Source organism: Epinephelus fuscoguttatus, linkage group LG2 (assembly GCF_011397635.1).
Source record: "Epinephelus fuscoguttatus linkage group LG2, E.fuscoguttatus.final_Chr_v1".
Classification (NCBI taxonomy): Eukaryota; Metazoa; Chordata; class Actinopteri; order Perciformes; family Serranidae; genus Epinephelus; species Epinephelus fuscoguttatus.
The window spans coordinates 20,366,604-20,386,154 of NC_064753.1; the positions used below are offsets into that span (position 1 = coordinate 20,366,604).

Consider the following 19,551-nt stretch of genomic DNA (forward strand, 5'->3'; position numbering starts at 1 on the left):
AACAGAAAACTCTGAAACACTTCCTTCTCTCCGAGCTCCACAATGCCTCTTTGATAAGGATATATGACACCCTTGTATGTGTGCTACTACATTTGTGTATGTGTTTGTGTGTTACACTCACTTTACTACCCTGCCTCTTCCTTTCCTCTCTTCTATTTAAAAGTCTCTCTCTAGCAGAAAGTTGCATTTTATATTCTCCTTTCTGTTTATTTCCCAAGCAGACCATTTTATCAATGTTATCAGATTTCATGATGAATATCACTCCACTTCAGCACCAACTGTATTGAAAGGTCAAGCTTCTGCTTTGTTGATCCACCCCTGCTTGTTAATGTGTGCGATCTCCAGATTTTTGTTGCAGATCTTGTCCGTTGTCGGTGTAGATGTATAGCTTCTGAGGCGTGCTTTATCATGCTTTATAAGTCTAACTGGGACAAAAGTTAGCATTTTGTTTTTTCCAGTAATGTTGAATTGAATTTCTGTGTTTAGGCACTCAGTGTCAAAGATGATATCCATAACAAAATGACACAGGACGTGTATGAATTGTCAATGAGAACAATCCTGAAGTTTCGTTGTCCAGTACTGATTTGTGTTACTGACTTCCTGCGGTGGCTGCAGCAGTTTGGGCACTTGCTCATATACAAAGGACATGTTTTTTTTTAAGCCTGTAGGAGAATTTGAACAGCTGCCGCAGACAGACAGCCTGGCCTGCTCATGGTAATCTGCTAACACACTGGCATATGACCAATAACAGAATGCAAGTTTCAGACACGTTCACTGGGGCTTAGGACCTGACTTAGTGCATTCACAGCAACAATTCAGGCTTTTGAGCCTCTGTGCTTTCACCGTTGCATATAAACTAACTGAGGAAGAAAATATTCCCAAAAAATGAGAAAGAAGTTTGTGAGAAAACAAGAATCAGTCACAGGCTGATAATGAAAACTAGCTGTGATGTTTCAGGTAAACAGATTTGCAGAGAGCATAGAGACTGTGTACACTGTGCCTAAAATGTAGTGAGATCCCTTAAACACAAAGAGAGATATTTAACGTTTTGAATAGTTATTTGATGATGTGGTGGTAATGACCTTTTCCTCTAACATCTGAGGAAAAGTGTTAAATATTTTAAAATGTCTTAAAGTGACGTGTACATCCATGCTCAGATGATGTGTCCTGGCAAAATGACAATTTATACATCCATATATTTTATTTAGCCTACAATACATGCTGACTGGTATGAAACACTTTTGATTAGCCAAGAGCGAATCAGGAGCAGCCAACAAGCTAAGCTACAGGTACAGGTGCCTTTGTTTATATTTTGTATTAATATTCTAAATATATATAAATTAAAGTTAATTTAATCTAAAGTTCACAAACACATCCAGTAGAGTGAAAAGTACAATATTTGCCCTCAAATGCACTAATGTAAAAGTATAAAGTAGCAGAAAAGGCAAATACTCCAGTTAAGGAAGTAAAGTATGAGTTACTTTCCATCAAACACACACACACACACACACACACACACACACACACCCAAAACAATTATAGCAAGGGGTCAAACTGGGCAACGACACTTGTGTAAAGGACATTTTGAGGTCTGCTTTATTTATGTAGCTGTTGAGTTTGTGTGTACTTTAGCTACAGGAGGTGATTGAAAATACAGAGACAAAATTTGCATGTTAACGGAAGTTTTCTGTTTATTTATTTATTTATTTATTTATTTATTTATTTATTTATCTAATTTATTTATTTATCTTATCTATTTATTTAGGGACAGAGGGCTTCAGTAAAAAGACACCCACCCAAACCTTAGACCCTCAACGACAGCAAGGAAAAACTCTTGGGAGGACCTAGTCAGAGAGGGATCCCCCTCCGGGACGATCAGCTGGTGGGTGTCTGGAGTGTCCCTGTGTTTAGATGCTGGTGGTCTGTGTTCACCTGAACATGAACATGCGTTCACACCGGACGCGAGTGAAGCCAATTACTCGCGCATTAAGTAACGTGCAAGTTTGGACGCTGGACCATTTTGTTAATTTGCGTTATCGCGTCATTCGCGCGAGTAGCGGGGAAGCCGGCTGTGCTAAGTGGAGCTAAGCTAGTGCTAACGTTCATAGTACAACCATTGTGCAAACTAATTAAAGACACATATTTACAGAACTTACCAAGTAGACCAGTCTCCTCTGTGACTTTCACCCAAGCCTGCTCCTTTTTGTTGCGGTCTCTGTAGAGTAGACACGTAGTATCATATAGCTCCAGGTAGCCACTGACGACCATGGCTGAGATAACCACCATCGCTGCTTTGCCAACAGGTCCTCAAACTGGGCCTAAGTCAGCCTGAAGTACCGCTGAAAGCGGCTATCATCCAGACGGAGTTCCTGGAGGAGGTGGTGAAACTCGCCGAGCTGGATGCGCTTCTGCAGGATAGGGTGAACCCAAAAACGACGGCGTTTGGCCCTCCGACGCATCTGGGACTTCCAAAGCAGGTACAAAGCAGCTTCCCCGCTACTCTTGTGAGTGACACGATAACGCGAATTAACAAAATGGTCGTCCAAACTTGTACGTTACGCGTGGCGCATTACTCGCATTACGTGCGAGTAATTTGCTTCATCTTAAGTTCAATATTCTCAACTCGAGCGATGAGGCGTTGGACGCGAATTTCGCGTCTAGCGCACCGAGCTAGACGCCCCTATTGCATCCATCGCGTCGCGCTAGACGCGTCCATTGCGTTGTATGTAATCTTGACGCGCGAATTTGCGAATTCGCGTTTGGTGTGAACGCAGCTTGATGTTGCTGGGTGTCAGTGATGTGATGATGCTGGGGTGGAGGGGGTGTTACAGCATCTGTCAGGACTGATGATGTTACTGTTTGGATTTTTTAGGTCTTCTGTCATCCTCATCTTCCTCAACTCTTCCCCTTTTCCTGGATGTTGATGGAATTGGGTCCTCTTCTTCATCCTCAAACATTACATCATCATCTACACTGTCCTCACAGATGCTGTCGCAGTCGCTGTCACAGTCACTGTCGCTGTCTGCGAATTCATCCCACCACCTGAATCTTTTACTCTGTCTCTCTCCTCATCCTCATCATCTTCTTCTTCTTGAGCCCGCAGCCTGGATCTGCCAGGCAGCGGGTCATCCTCCTGCTCAGCATGCTGATTGCTGTCCTCACCCTCATCGCCTTCCTCTTGAGGTGGGTCGTCTGCTGGTTCAGCGTGCTGGTTGATTGCCACATCGACCTCTGCAGCTGGAACAACCCTGAAGGCTGGATCAACCTCAGCATGAGGATTGGTCCGGTTGTCACCATTGCCAAAATGGTGACCTGGAAGAGGCAGTTGTCCTAGTGCTGGAATAGCACCCTGAGTATTCTGTGGAAGATTGGGGGTGCGTGTCCTTGAGGGTTCATTTTAACAGGTTGGTCGTTCTGTGTTGAGTTTCCTCTTGGGAAATATGCTAATGCTTCTAACTGACGTGTGTACACTTACTTCTGTTTGACAGGGTTCTACTTACAAACTGAGTTCTTGGATTGTGATGTCATCAGTGACTGGCTCCCTGTAAAATCCAGAATTGAATTTAAAATCCTACTGTTAACCTATAAAGCTCTAAATGGTCAAGCTCCGTCATATCTTAGAGAGCTCATAGTGCCTTATTATCCCACCAGAACTCTGCGCTCTGAGAACGCAGGGTTACTCGTGGTCCCTAAAGTCTCCAAAAGTAGATCAGGAGCCAGAGCCTTCAGCTATCAGGCTCCTCTCCTGTGGAATCATCTTCCTGTTACGGTCCGGGAGGCAGACACCGTCTTCACATTTAAGACTAGACTTAAGACTTTCCTCTTTGATAAAGCTTATAGTTAGGGCTGGCGCAGGCATGCCCTGTACCAGCCCCTAGTTAGGCTGACTTAGGCCTAGTCTGCCGGAGGACCCCCCTATAATACACCGGGCACCTTCTCTCCTTCTCTCTCTCTCTCTCTCTCTCTCTCGTGTCCTATTACTGCATCTTGCTAACTCGGCCATTCTGGATGTCACTAACTCGGCTTCTTCTCCGGAGCCTTTGTGCTCCACTGTCTCTCAGATTAACTCATATCGCAGCGGTGCCTGGACAGCGTGACGTGTGTGGTTGTGCTGCTGCCGTGGTCCTGCCAGATGCCTCCTGCTGCTGCTGCCATCATTAGTCATTAGTCATACTTCTACTGTTATTATACACATATGACTATTGTCACACTTGTATACTGCCAGATATTAATACATACTTTCAACATATTGTACCACAGTAGCCAGAACTATAACTATAATATTATTACTTTCAATAATGTTGTTGTAAGCTACTGTCATTACCTGCATCTCTGTCTCTCTCTCTCTCTCTCTCTCTCTCTCTCTCTCTCTCTCTTTCTCTGTCTCATTGTGTCATGTGGATTACTGTTAATTTGTTATGCTGATCTGTTCTGTACGACATCTATTGCACGTCTGTCCGTCCTGGAAGAGGGATCCCTCCTCAGTTGCTCTTCCTGAGGTTTCTACCGTTTTTTCCCCCGTTAAAGGGGTTTCTTTGGGGAGTTTTTCCTTATCTGCTGTGAGGGTCATAAGGACAGAGGGATGTCGTATGCTGTAAAGCCCTGTGAGGCAAATTGTGATTTGTGATATTGGGCTTTATAAATAAAATTGAATTGAAATTGAATTGAACTGAATTGAATTGAATTGAATCGTCAGTGTCAGTGATCAGTCAGTTCCATTGTGATGTTCGCTTGAGCATATAGCTGCCGACGCTGCCTATAGACATCCTTGTCATCAGACAGGTCATTTGCGATTATATGGCCCAAATATGTAATCTCACTGCACACACTGAGTGCAGTGCCAGACAGATAGAAGTCAGGGAAGGTTGACTGTCTGTCTTCTCTACTTCTGACAATCATGATCTTATTCTTTTTAGCGTTGTATTTTATATCAAAATCAGCACCATACTGTGTGCATATTCTCAGAAGCTGTTGGAGACCAGCATTATATGGGCTAAAGATGACCAAATCATCTGCATACGTAAGGTGATTAATTAGTGAGTCACCAACCCTACAACCTGTACCACATGCATTTAAAATTAAAAGACAAATCATTCATATTGTTGACCAATAAAATGATACCTGCCTCCTTGTGGGCGTGCTTGCTTTAGTTTTAGAGCGTCCCGTCTGGGCTGGTACTCTTAAACAGGTTTCATCCACTCCCGCCCTCCAGGACTTTATTAAATGTTCTTCCCTTGCTTTCTTTACGACTTTTGGAATAAAGGGACTGTTAATTTACAAATGTGTGTCTGTATTTTTTACTGTAATAGCCACATAATACAATACAACAGGTGAAGGAGAGGCAATTACCAAGACAACACCTATTTAGGAATGGTTTTGCAGGTGGTGGCCACAGACCATTTCCCTCTCTGCATCCTCTCTGGTTGGTTCTTGGCTAGTTTTACATTTTTCCAGTGCCCTCACCACTAGTGGTATCATGAGGCGGTATATGCAGCTCACAGAAGTTGCTCAGTTGGTGCAGCTACTCCAGGATGGCACATCCATACACGCAGTGGCCAGAAGGTTTGCTGTGTCTCCCAGCACAGTGTCAAGAGCATGGAGGAGATACCAGGAGACAGGCCAGTACACCAGGAGAGGTGAAGGGGGGCATAGGAGGGCAACAGCCCAGTAGCAGGACTGCTATCTGCTTCTTTGTGCAAGGAGGACCAGGAGGAGCACTGCCAGAGCCCTCCAGAAAAACCTCCAGCAGGCCACTCGTGTGCATGTTTCTGTCCAAACTATCAGAAGCAGACTCCATGAGGGTGGCATGAGGGCCTGACGTCCGCAAGTGGGGCTTGTGCTCAAACCATGGCACCGTGCAGCCCGATTGACATTTGCAAGAGAACACCAAAATTGGCAGATTTGCCACCGGTGCCCTGTTCTCTTCACAGATGAGAGCAGGTTCACACTGAGCACATGTGACGGACGTGACAGAGTCTGGAGACGCCATAGGCCACGTTCTGCTGCCTGCAACATCCTGCAGCATGACCGGTTTGGTGGTGGGTCAGTGATGGTCTGGGGAGGCATTTCATTGGAGGGCTGCACAGACCTCCACGTGCTAGCCAGAGGTACCATGACTGCTGTTCGGTACCGGGATGCATTCCTCAGACCCATTGTCAGACCATATACTGGTGCAGTGGGCCCTGTGTTCCTTCTGATGCAGGACAATGCCCGGTCTCATGTGGCTAGAGTGTGTCAGCAGTTCCTGGATGACGAAGGCATTGATGCTACTGACTAGTCTGCCTGTTCCCCAGACCTGAATCCAATCGAGCACCTTTGGGACATCATGTATCTTGGCATCCACTGCCGCCACATTGCACCACAGACTGTCCAGGAGCTGATTGATGCCCTGATCCACGTCTAATTGATCACTATAAGCGGATAATTATTATAACTGATTTTTTTTTCTGAATTTCTAATGCAGATTACCATCTAATCGACATTTGTATGGAAAGCCAGATTTTCAGCGAATGTTGGCCCATTTGCCGGCAAGCTGCGAGCGTTTAGACATACAGAGCCGGAGAGGCAAGTTGATCCGAGGTGCCCAATTTTCCACCTCGTAGGGTAGACATATTGGCAGAACCTTTTCGGTTTAAAAAGAACAAGGTGGCCTTCTGCTATGGGAGGGGCTGCTGATGACTTGTGGGAGGAGCTGTTGATGATGCCGCACGTGCGACCCACTGGCAGTGGATAAACAGGAAACAGCTGATAGCAGGAATTAGCGAGTAGCTAGTAGCAAGAGGAAAATGCAAACCTGAGAGACACTGTAAAGATGAGCAACTGGGGAGACAAGGAATTGCACACCCTCCTTGCCCTTGCAAACGAAGAGGCCATTAACCATCAAGTGACGGGAACGGTGTGGGACAGGCCAACTTATGAGAGAATTGTCGAAGGACTGACCAGCCGCGGCTTCCCTCTCACATCACTGTTTACGTCACACGCTGAGCTACATGTTTTGTTACTTGTTCAATTCTCAATAAAACACCATATCAGCTAGTTTGGCATGATCTTATATTATTACTTTTTTATGTTAAATAAAGCTAATGGAATACAGTTGTTCTAAATATGAAATTTAATTTGGGGAATCATGAAAGTCAAGTAAACTACATGAATTGTCAAGTCGTGTAACCCATAGACATGTATACATAGACGCCGCATCGAGTGCTGAGCCGTACCTCAACGTCGCCACCATATTGGATGTGGCAAGAATCAGAGCGGAGAAGATGCCTCATTCATGTGCTACATGGAAGTGTACGAATCGTTTTACTGTCCAAACCAAATCCCAGGGAATAACCTTTCACAGGTAAGACTTAAAGGTAGGGTCTGGAGGATTTTCCAGTTGCTGTTTGTAAACACGCATTCAAATTTGGCCCCTCCTATCAGGCTCAACTCTCCCGGGTGTACGGAGCCCGGAGGTACAGAAGAAGGCTTCACAGAAGAGGTTCAGGCAAGGTTCGTGCTGGTGCACGCTCGGACACACTCGGGCACGGCACCTGCGCTCTTTCATTGGCTGGGGAAATCTCCGCCCAGAAGCGGTCCGAGCTCACAAAAACATCAAAATACAGTTAAAGGGCAGGAGCTCTGCAAACAGAGTCACCACCACACATGAGTAGAAGCCCATAGGTGATGATTAAGCAGGATTTAATTTGTTTATGTCTATATTTTGTTTTGTTTGAAAATCCTCCAGATCCTACCTTTAACAATTACCTTTGACAGTATTTGGCCCATAGACTGCATGATTTGGCCATTATAACATCATTTTTAGAGCATAATTTGCCGACGTTGTGCAAAACACTGTATTCCCACGCACAATTCATTCATTCATTTCATTCATTTATTTTAATTTATTCTGCTCATGGTAGTATATATTTTCATCAAAACATATACAGGTAATAATTTAACAACTCAGTTTACACATCCAAAGTCGGAAAGGAACAGGAGGAAGAACAATCTTACATTACCAGAACATAAACAATGAATTAGCACAGTCAAACCCGCCAAACAATGAAGTTGTCATTCTTATTTTATTCAGTTGCTCCGAACATTTTAGTAAGATTGTTGTTATATGCTTGACTAACTTTTGTCATACTATGTAGGTTTCCCAAAGATACTGCTCGGAGGAAACAGTGAGAAGTAGCTCTCCGGAGGGACGGGTTTTCTGCTCGCTCGTCTTCCATGCTCTGCAGTGAGCATTTCAAGCCGGAGGACTTTGACAGAACAGGTCAGACAGTCAAGATCAGAGATGGAGCTGTCCCTTCTGTCTTCAGTTTCCCAGTTCACCTCCAGAGGGTATGTATATCACCATAGGCTGTAAGGTTTTAATAAATGAATGCCATACCATGCTGATTTTTTTTTTTCTTTTCTGAGTGTGAAGGAATCAATTATGTATTTTGTAATAATACACTGTAATAAAATTAAAATATTGTATCCTTTACTTTAGCCTGTTGCTAGCAAAGACGTGACTGACTGTGACTGGGTGATTGAAAACATGAGTTATAATATTTCCATCCTTTGTTTCTACTGCTATCTATTATAATATACTGTGTATTGTTTTTCGGCACTACCTTGTTCTCTATAGCTGATGTAAGGTGAATTACTCCTGTGTGGGATCAATAAAGTTCTTATCTTAGCCATCTGAGAAGATCAAATACATTGTTTTTGGTGCCTAACTGTTTCCCAAGTATATTAGTGCGTGTGTGAATGAATAAACGAGAGGCATTAACGTAAATTTCTTTGTAGAAAGGCGCTTTATGAAATTAAGTCCATTTACTTGTTTTAGTTTACAGTGCAGCCTTGCCACATCCAATATGGCAGTGACGTTGATGTATCGCAGCAGCGGGCAAACCCACTCGATGCGGCGTCTACGTATATGTCTATGGTGTAACCAGCATTTAAGAGGCCATTTTGTTAATAAAGAAGGCAATGTAAAAAGGCAATGTGACAGGAAATGTTATTACAGAGAGGGACCCCTGATGATCACAACTGCTGTATGACAAGGTTAGAATCTCTTAAAAATTACTCATAAATTGACGTTTTTAGGCTTTGGTCAGGTTTGGTAAGTGTACATGTCAAACGATATGACCCTAGAAAAACATAAATAATTCATAAGAATCATAAAATTAATATTTACTTTAAAAATTATGTTTGAAATATTGAGACTAAGGCCATGTGCTTACACAGGTGTCCATGGTAATGCCTGTCAAATTTGATTTTATTGACTTATTTATTTATTTATTATTATTTAATTATGTCAAATATCAGCAGTTTATGACAGTAATTTGTCCGTAGTTTATGATGCTGATTAAAGATGTATTATAAGAAACTACTTTTGAACTTGTACAGTAGCTTTAAAATACCGAAAAATCCAATAATTCATGTAAGGTAGAAATGTTACTCAAACATTAAAATTTCTGTCTGTAAAATACAATTATTTACATTTCTGCTATTTCATTACAATATATAATACACATATAGAAAACTAAAGTAATCAAACTAAATAAATAAAGTCAATTTTCCCCATTAGATGCCAGTTTCTAACAAGGAAAAAGTGGCTCGTCATAGAGTGCTAATACTAATGAATGCTAATGCTGCAGCAAGGGCCAATTATGTCCTTACGAGTTGTTGTCGTCAGGTGACTTTTTCCCTTATCAGAATTTAAAATACAAAACATAAAACATGAGTGATGATTATATACAGGAAAATAAATGTGGAGTAAAATGTGGAATAAATGTAATCCACTTTTGCACTGCAACACTGTGTTTTTTAACAAATTGTACATAATTTGTCAAGCGTTATTTAGAAAAAAAAGGGGGTGTTTTTAGGAAATGTCCTGCTCAATATTGCCAAAATGCATTAAAATTTAAATATAGAAATACTCCAAAAATATCTTATTTCAATTGAATGCTTTTAAAATAAAGAATATTTCTATAAGTACACTTAAATCTACTGCAGGTGGATAAAATATTTAATATTTATCATTCTTTCGTGGTTACACCATTTGACATTTTCAGGAGCGTTCAGTCTTACTTTTGATAAGAAATGGTGCAAATGTCATTTCAAATGACATAAAACCAACAAATATACTGAATGTACATTTTAGCAAATCTGATGCATGCTTTTAAAACTATTTTTTAAGGTATTTCTGAATTGCTCATCTTGCCAACCCTTATTTGTCACTGACCCATGAACAAAAGTAGACAGGTGGCATTTTGCTGCACTCCCTGATTTTGTTTTTATACTGCCAATGCTGAAAGAAGACTGATTGGGCTTTCCTGTGCAAGTTTGCACAATTCCTATCTAAAAAGGGCTACACACACACACACACACACACACACACACACACACACACAGTTTTGGGGTCTGCTTTTTTATGTAGCTGCTGAGTTTGTGTGTACTTTAGCTACAGGAGGTGATTGAAAATACAGAGACAAAATTAGCATGTCAACTGAAGTTTTCTGTTTATTCATTTATTTATTTATTTATCTATCTAATCTATTTATTTAGGGACAGAGGGCTTCAGTAAAAAGACACTCACCCAAACCTTAGACCCTCAAAGACAGCAAGGAAAAACTCCTCACAGGAAGAAACCTTGGGAGGACGTAGTCAGAGAGGGATCCCCCTCCGGGACGATCAGCTGGTGGTTGTCTGGAGTATCCCTGTGTTTAGATGCTGGTGGTCTGTGTTCACCTGAACATGATGTTGCTGGGTGTCAGTGATGTGATGATGCTGGGGTGGAGGGGATGTCACAGCATCTGTCAGGACTGATGATGTTACTGTCTGGATTTTTTAGGTCTTCTGTCATCCTCATCTCCCTCAACTCTTCCCCTTTTCCTGGATGCTGATGGAACTGGGTCCTCTTCTTCATCCTCAAACATTACATCATCATCTACACTGTCCTCACAGACGCTCATAGCTGTCACAGTCACTGTCGCTGTCTGCGAATTCATCCCACCACCTGAATCTTTTATTCACTCTCTCCTCATCCTCATCGCTGGTTGCTGTCCTCACCCTCATCGCCTTCCTCTTGAGGTGGGTCGTCTGCTGGTTCAGCGTGCTGGTTGATTGCCACATCGACCTCTGCAGCTGGAACAACCCTGAAGGCTGGATCAACCTCAGCATGAGGATTGGTCCGGTTGTCACCATTGCCAAAATGGTGACCTGGAAGAGGCAGTTGTCCTAGTGCTGGAATAACTCGAAATAGCACCCTGAGTATTCTGTGGAAGATCGGGTGGGTGTCTCCTCGAGAGTTCATCTTAACAGGTCAGTCGTTCTGTGTTGAGTCTCCTCTTGGGAAATATGCTAATGCTTCTAACTGACGTGTGTACACTTACTTCTGTTTGACAGGGTTCTACTTACAAACTCTAAGTTCTTGGATTGTGATGTCATCAGTGACATCATCAGTTAGTGATCAGTCAGTTCCATTGTGACATAATCAGTGTCAGTGGTCAGTGGCTTTCTGGTTTATCAAAAATGCTGTGGTAACCATGATCAAATGCATCACTTCCATAAAATATACAGAGAATGCTATAAGAATTTGAGTCACCTCTATCTCTGCAGCTCTGTAGTCATCCAGCCTGCAGATGGCGGTGGCGGCGCGAGGCATCTGTACTCGTGTCCTTCCGCAATAACAGCAAGCAAAACAAATGTCGGGAGGCAGGTAGCCGGACAGAGGGCTGCACAGTTTCAAAGGTGTTTAGTGGACATTAAGACTACACTTTGCTATTTACAGAATGAACACCAATTTGAAGCACTGGAAGGAGGCGGCTACTCTTATTCTGGTCGCGGGCCACCGGCTGACAGCCGCGTCAGGGTCACCGCTGGGCAGCAGCTACGGACGGTCACACCTGCAGCACAGGACCCACTTTGATTACGACGTGTTACTGCTGAAACGAAGCGGTAAAAGCGGTTTCATGCCCAATGCCTATGTGTTTCCCGGCGGCATGGTGAACTCCTCGGACTTTTCTAGTGAGTGGCTGGACATTTTTAAAGCTTTCAGGAACTCTCCAGACTTTGGACTGAGAGGGGTCACCCAGCCGGTGGACACCAGACCTCCAGTGTACGCCACCGACCGACTGAAACTGGGCTCTCCTATCTCAGGAGAGGTCGCCTTCCGGATCTGCGCCTTGAGGGAGACGTTTGAGGAGTCCGGTGTGCTCCTGGTTGTGTCCAAACAGGAGGAGAAAAGGTTGTTAAAAAGCATAGAGGACAGGGGTGCCACTGAGGAAGTGCTGCATTGCAAAGTCAACGATCTGTGCAGTAGTGAGCTCACCAGGTGGAGGGCTCTGGTGAACCAGAACCCCGCCAACTTCATCAGGATGTGCAGAGAGTTGGAGGTGCTGCCAAACATCTGGGCTTTACATGAGTGGAGCAACTGGCTGACTCCCAAAAGGAAATTCACTACGAGGTTTGATACAGCTTTCTTCATCTGCTGCCTGCAGGAGATCCCAGAGACACTCCAGGATGAGAAGGAGATAGAGCACTTTCAGGTGATACACAAATCCATATATGTGTCTGTGAAACACATTAACATCAAATGTGACAGGGAAATGGACAATTGTATTTTTCCTTAAGGGGAGACACATCAGGTGAATAGGATTAAATGTTTCAGCAACAGATATCACCATGAACTAAACTGATCACTGACATCAGGACAGTTATTTTTAGTATCACAAACATACTGGAATTTTATCTTTAAATACGCAAACAGTGAATTATATAATTTAACATGTACTAATTTGCATGAATTTACAGAACAAAACTCCAAATATTGGATTAAACCAGGCTCAAGATTCTTGTTCAGTTTTATTGTCATATTAGAGTCAAAGGTTTTTAGAGGGGAGTTTGGATATCTCTTTTTATAACTTCATAAATAAACTTCCTAAGCTGATTACTTATTACTGTTACTTGTTTAAAATAATTTTCATTAGCCTGAAGAAGACCTGCTATGGAAGCAATAATAGCCCAAAATTTCAAAATTGGTCAGTGCATGCAAAAACTGTTTTCACCTGGGGTGTCTCACCTTGAAATAAATTGAATTATGTAATCATTAGAGGTTAAACAATTCATTGATCAGTCAGTCAACATAAAATAATTCACAGTCATTCTGATGAATGACCCATCACTTATGTCAATTTCTTCAAGCAGAAGTGTTAAACAGTTATTTGCTTCAGCTTCTCAGCTGTCTAGATTTCCTGTTATTGTCCACCAATAAGTAACAAGAAATTACAACACAGGAATACCGTCCAGGTTTGAGGTCATTGACTCCTCTAACCTTATTCAACCCTAAACAGTGTTTCCATTACATAGTTTGTCTGCTAACAAATTGATTTTTTTTTTTCAACTATAAAATACCATTCTCTATGTAACATATTAAAAACTAAAACTAGATAGCTGCAAGCGGCTTTGATCGGGGTCCAAGCTGATTTTCAAGCATTTGGGTGCTTGTTTCTCATTCAGTTGACGATAAGAAAAATTCTTGTTTTGTTTTGTTTTTTGTTTGTTTTGTTTTGCTTTTAATAAATCATCATGGTCCTCACTATATGATGATGCTCTATTGAGGCAGAGTATATAAATCAACTTTCAGAGTTGTAGCTTTTGACCTTCAGTGAAAACGTGTTCACACTACATTTGTGTTGAATGTTTGTGTTATTCAAGATCTGCATACCGTGTCTAGTAATTTCTAAATAAATACTGCTACTGTGTGACAAGTGTCAAAACTTGTCCTGGAAAATGTAAAGATTCAGACCACACATATGGTGTCAAATGTGGGCTACAAACGCCAACTCAATCTTTGCATCTAAATACATCCACCCAGCTACTGAGAAAATAAATGCACCAATGTGTATGTACAAGCATCAGAAATACCTAGAGACAAGCTTAGAAGGTTTTAACAGAATTAGATATGAAGTGAATGAAGTTCTGTTTGTTTTGAGTTGAATATTAACCTTTATAATCACTTTACACATCTTGGATATTTGAGATTTGTCAAACGAAATGGTGAATTTGAGTCTTGAAATTGACAGAGTAGCACAGGATGCGGCATGTTAACTTTAAAACCACAAGAGATGGGCAGAAACAGGAAGGTGCATCTACCCAGGTGCAGTTAGTTTCCTTAGAATGTCTTCAACCCCACCCACCTGCTCCAAGGCCAAGAGGTCAAACCAACCTCACAAGCCAAAGACAGAGAGAGGGATGTCACAAAACTTGGAAAAAATAAAAAATAAAAAAACAGGACCACTGTTGGGAAAACAATTCTGAGAAAAAATATCTTTTCAACTTGTTTTTCTTGGGTGTATTGTCAAAGATTTTGGTGAAATTTGTGAAGAAAGTATCCACAAGTATTTGCCCACCTAGAAATTTGATCCTTGAGGAGTAGGAGACTTACTCACTGCTTCACTAGGATAACGTGGCTCTTCATGCAGCTGTTTACAGTACCATATTGCCAAATATTTCCGTGAAATCTGGTTAAAAATTAGATGAAATAAAACATGTTGTGCACACTGCACAAAGTACAACAAGGCATTGAATATAACTACTGGGTTGCCAATTAACAGATCTGAACACCATTTGAATCATGATATCTAGTATCCAGAGAATATCTGTGTCAGTTCCAGTAGCATTTCAATGAGGACTTGTGGAGGTATAGCCTACAGTACCAGTCAAAAGTTTGGACACACTTTCCCAATGGGAAAGTCAAAAGTTTGGACACACTTGGGGCGCTGGTGGCTTAGTGGCAGAGCAGGCGCCCCATGTACAAGGCTGTTGCCGCAGCGGCCCGGGTTTGAGTCCAGCCTGTGGCCCTTTGCTGCATGTCATCCCACCTCTCTCTCTCCCCCTTTCACACTTGACTTTCCTATCTATAAAGGCAAAATGCCCAAAAAAATATCTTTAAAAAAAAAAAAAAAAAAAGTTTGGACACACTTTTTGACTTTCCCAATGGGAAAGTCAAAAAGTGTGTCCAAACTTTCGACTGGTACTGTAGATGTTAAATGATTTTGTATATTTTGAAAAATATGTCTGGCAGACTTCTGAATAGAACACAGGTTGCAGTGAGGCAAACAACTTTTGTCACAGTACAGTGGATGTGCTGAAAAAAATCAGGTCTGTGGGACATACTGGGGATTTATTTAGATTTTTTTTTTTTTTTTAAGTTTGACATGTGACATGTCTTGAAATTTAGATCTGTTGTAAGAAATCATCACCAAATTTTATGTATAAACTGAGTCATTACTCTTGATCGTGCATACCAATTTTTCTTTTTTAATTTGTAGTTTATTAGTGTTTAGGATCTGATTTTCACATATGTTGAATTTTCATATTCAAGCACTGACATAAAAATGGAAAAATAAAAACAAATACAGTAACAAAACTATATACAAAACATGGGGGAGTAACATTTTGCACAAGATATTCAATAAAGTAAAGAAATACGATCAGGCCATTTGGCTGTGATATAGTTACACCATTTTTGTCAGTGTGAAAAACTGCATTCCAAATTTTGTACCTTCCTTGTAGCCGATCATGAGTTATGACCTTTTTGCATTTGTGGTGCCCCCAAGTGGCAGAATATCCCAAGACTGTGACTCAAACTTAGCATCTGAGCATGTGCACCATGTTTGGGTATAATTGCGTAAGCTTATTTTAATTTATGAGTTATTACTTAAAATTTAACTTAAAGGCACAAAAATGTACAATATCAGTATGGGCTGACATATCCTTGATAACGTTAGATCTGGGATGTTGGTAGATGATCCTGCCAAATTTTCTAGAAGATTGGCCCAACGGTTTCTGACATGTTAAAAAAAATGAGGATTTAAAAAAAATTAAGAGTTGCAGCATTTAACATTGGAGCAAATATGCACATGAATTAAGACTGATAAATGAGTCTAAGCCAAATCCTTATTGAAATAATTGCAAAAACATAAACTTGATTGCTACAGCGCCATCTTAAGGTCAGGGATTGTCATTTTATGTGTCTGAGTAGGTTTTGAAATTTGCAACCCATTTGCCAATTTTGTTGACTCCCAAAATTGGTGAGTCCCAAAGGGCATAGCGGTTTTGACTTTGGGTCAGTTTGAAGTTTATTTAACAAGGACTGAAAGACTCAATGAGATTAAAAATCTCTCTACAGTTGCACAAACATTGTGTAGTGTCTTCTCCAAAACAACAGCCGTTTAATGGACACTACATTATTCAGTATCATTTTGTGTTCCAAACTATCACTGCTGTACAGTTGTTAAACAATACCTTTCTCTGTACGTTTCAGTGGTCCACACCCTCAGAGGTTATCCAGAGCTACCGGGCACGGGAGTTGTGGATCGCCCCTCCGCAGTACTATGAGCTCAGCCGCTTGTGCCGCATCCCTTTGCTGAAGGACCTCCACAACTTCTCCAGCCAGCGTGCCACAGAGGGCTGCGAACAGTGGCTGCCTCTTGCTGTCCTTAAAGATGATGGCTACATATCACTGCTGCCAGGTGCTGATTATCAGTCTCATCTAGTCCACTCTCAATCCAGCAGAGAAGCATGCCAAATTGATTTTAAATAAAATGAAATATATATTTAGTGCAGCTTTATGATATTATAAATGAATGTGAAGCGATAGTCTATATTTGTCTTATAGTGTTGTCTGGGTAGTCAAAGCCCGATTATTATTATTATCATTATTATTATTACACATGTATATCTATATATCTATCTATATTTATATGATATCATGATATTATTTATAGGCCATATTGCCCAGTCCTAGTCAAAAGTAATAAAATACAGTTTCAGTGTCATCTTTTAAGAAATCTCTATAGTGAAAGATGAACAGGTTGGGGTAATTTAGTCGTAGTGACCAGATTCTGACTGATGCTGCTGATGCTATTTAGCTGTTCCACTGAGGAATCAGTAACATCAGTGCTGATAGATGAACCTTTTTTCCTTAATCTTGTCTGCTATTTTCTCTTGCTCTTTCAGGTGACAGTCACTACCGTTTGGATGCGTCAGGAGAGGCCATGGTGAATCCTGACACAGACTGTCCGCTGGAGGAGCCTCAAGATGATTCTGCACTGCACCGCTTTGTGAGCTCAGATCTATACAGTTTAAGTCTACAAGTAACCATCACGCCAAAGTACAATCAACTGGTTCCTGTTGAAGACAAAACCTTCCTGCATAACTCAAAAAGTCAGCTTTGACTTGCCCTACCCGCTGTACGAGCCCTACAGCAAGTTTACTGTTCTGATAGTATCAGAGGGGCCTTTGTCACAGCACATATTTCAACTTGTCAGTGTGGGAAAAGGACAGATGTTACTTACAACATTAACGATGGCTGTGTTCTAATTATGTGTCTTACCACAATGTCACAGTCATTCATCCAGGAAGAACAGATGGAGGGCTGGGTATTGGTACTCAGTGCTTTTCCAGTCAAATGATACCTGCATTCAATCCCTTTTGTATCCAGATCTAGAAAAAAATGACTGTTTTTATATTAATCACAGCCAATCAGTGTTCCTCAACTTTAATGTGACATGTGATTTGCCCTGTACCACAGCAGACACAACCCATGCAGCCTGTGGTGTGGTGAAGTCAAGCGCGATGGCAGTGATGCCTCAAAAACATTCAGAAGTATGGCTATAACCTACTACATGCCTGTAGTAGAAAAAAATACACCAAATAAGTATTCTGTTAGCATAATTATTACTTTAAGGGTACTGATATTGTTACTGGTATTGTACTTTTTTGATGCTATACCCAGCCCTAGCTGGAAACTTGTGCCCTGTTTCCACCAAACACAGTATGGTACCTTTGGAACCAAAAGTAACCCTTCAGACATGGTACCTAGGCCCTAGTGTTTCCACCACAAACAGTACTCTTAAATGTCACTCTTAAATGGGGTTGTTGTCACCCACTGCTCCGTCTAGCATTTGCTGACATATTCAGAACAAAATAGAACAGGCTGCAGTGAGAGTCTCTCTCAGTGGGATATTTAGAAATAGTGGGTTTGTGCTTAGTCCTTCTCAGGCAAGCTCAGGGGTTTAGTGTTGCCAGAGCCCACAGGAACGACACTCCGTGAAACTTTTTTACTCCCAAGTGAGGATTGGGATATACACAGTTGATTTAATCCGGCCAAAATTAATATATATAAATGCTTGAAGATCCACTCATTACTAAAAGTGTATGTCGTATAAAAACTAAAATAATGGTCAAAGTAGTCACATTGCAGTTTAAGGTGTGCTGATGGATTCACATCATCAGCTCATGCATTGAGTATCATAACAAGTAAACGCTCCACCTTAAAAGTCGCCGGCAGTTAGCCCATTGAATTAAGTTATTTTTTCAGCAACTTTTCAGCTGCTGCAAGAGGCAGCAAAACATCCTTTCATTTTATAGTTACAGTTTACTAATATATGTAAAACTCTCCACAGTATGAACAGTGGTTAAACGAGCCTCAAAACCAGCCACAACTCAGCCCTGAGCAGAGTGACTGTCCGCTATTGACCAGTCAATGGACTGTAGTGTTCACAGCTCCACCTTCTAGTACCAGATCTGTGTGCTAGGTACCCCAACAGAGGGGGGACCAAATATGGGGACAGTACAGAACGGTTCCATTAGTACCATCCACAACTTTTCACAGTGGAAATGGAAAAAAAGCGTATGGAACTGAACTGTACCGTACCTTACTGCTCGGTAGAAACAGGGCTTCGGTGAAGCAGTGACTACTCGCAGGGCTAGTTAGTGAACTGGTGTAGCTTGTGAGCGTTTTAATGCCGATATTGGCTGATACCTATGACGTGCTGATATTATCGTGCATCCCTACTCTACTGTTCCGTTTACTTCCCCCTGGCATGTTTATCTTTGTGCACCAGTATGTTCAGTCACAACATATTGAAGCGGGAACATTCAGCTCTCATGCTCTGAGCTCTTTTACTGTGACATGTCAAGATGTCCTCAGTGGTGAAAGGTTTGTTGTGTCCTTAATAGTGACAAACCTTGATTTATTTTCTCTGAGGAATACCCCTGGTTGTAACCGTACTATATTAATGACTGTTAAGCTGCTATTTTTTCTCTTCCGTATGACTCTTCTTCCATTATATCACAGTCGTTGCCATCAGATCAGAAGACAACTGTCTCTCCACCAGCCTCATCACTTGTTTATTTTTAATGTAACAAATGTGTAAATGACGAAAAAGAAGTGATTACTAATGGCCTTATCGTACAAATGTTTTACTCAGAGGAAGTGTTAGTCATCAGACTTGAAATGATTCAGGCGCCCTTTTTTTTTACTGTAAGATGCTGAGTTTGTTTTATTAACTGGGCCTGTTCTATTACAATATGCTGATTACAACACATGTGACAGTGAAATCTGATTTTGTCATATTTGTTTATTGTGTTAATGCTGTTGTCGGGGGGGGGCAAAATAACAAGATGACACTGGACCACTTGTGTGATGAATTTTTTAAGAATCATGTTCTACTTGGAAATAAATAGGTTTCTCAAGGACTTCCTGGTCTGACCCTGTCTTTACATTTT

At 41.5% G+C, this 19,551-nt stretch overlaps 1 protein-coding gene and 1 long non-coding RNA gene across 2 annotated transcripts; both read left to right on the plus strand.

Annotated features, from left to right (window-relative positions):
• The first annotated feature begins 11 nt into the window (after positions 1-11).
• LOC125898745 (uncharacterized) lies at positions 12-5,201 on the plus strand. The gene is made up of 3 exons (XR_007450649.1): positions 12-74; positions 1,766-1,882; positions 2,873-5,201. It is a non-coding gene; the product is annotated as an uncharacterized LOC125898745 (long non-coding RNA).
• A 6,464-nt stretch (positions 5,202-11,665) lies between these two features.
• On the plus strand, positions 11,666-19,535 carry nudt19 (nudix (nucleoside diphosphate linked moiety X)-type motif 19). The gene is made up of 3 exons (XM_049562516.1): positions 11,666-12,524; positions 16,304-16,511; positions 16,999-19,535. Exons 1-3 carry the CDS (start codon positions 11,769-11,771, stop codon positions 17,214-17,216), a joined length of 1,182 nt encoding a protein of 393 aa, XP_049418473.1. The 5' UTR covers positions 11,666-11,768; the 3' UTR covers positions 17,217-19,535.
• The last annotated feature ends 16 nt before the right edge of the window (positions 19,536-19,551 follow it).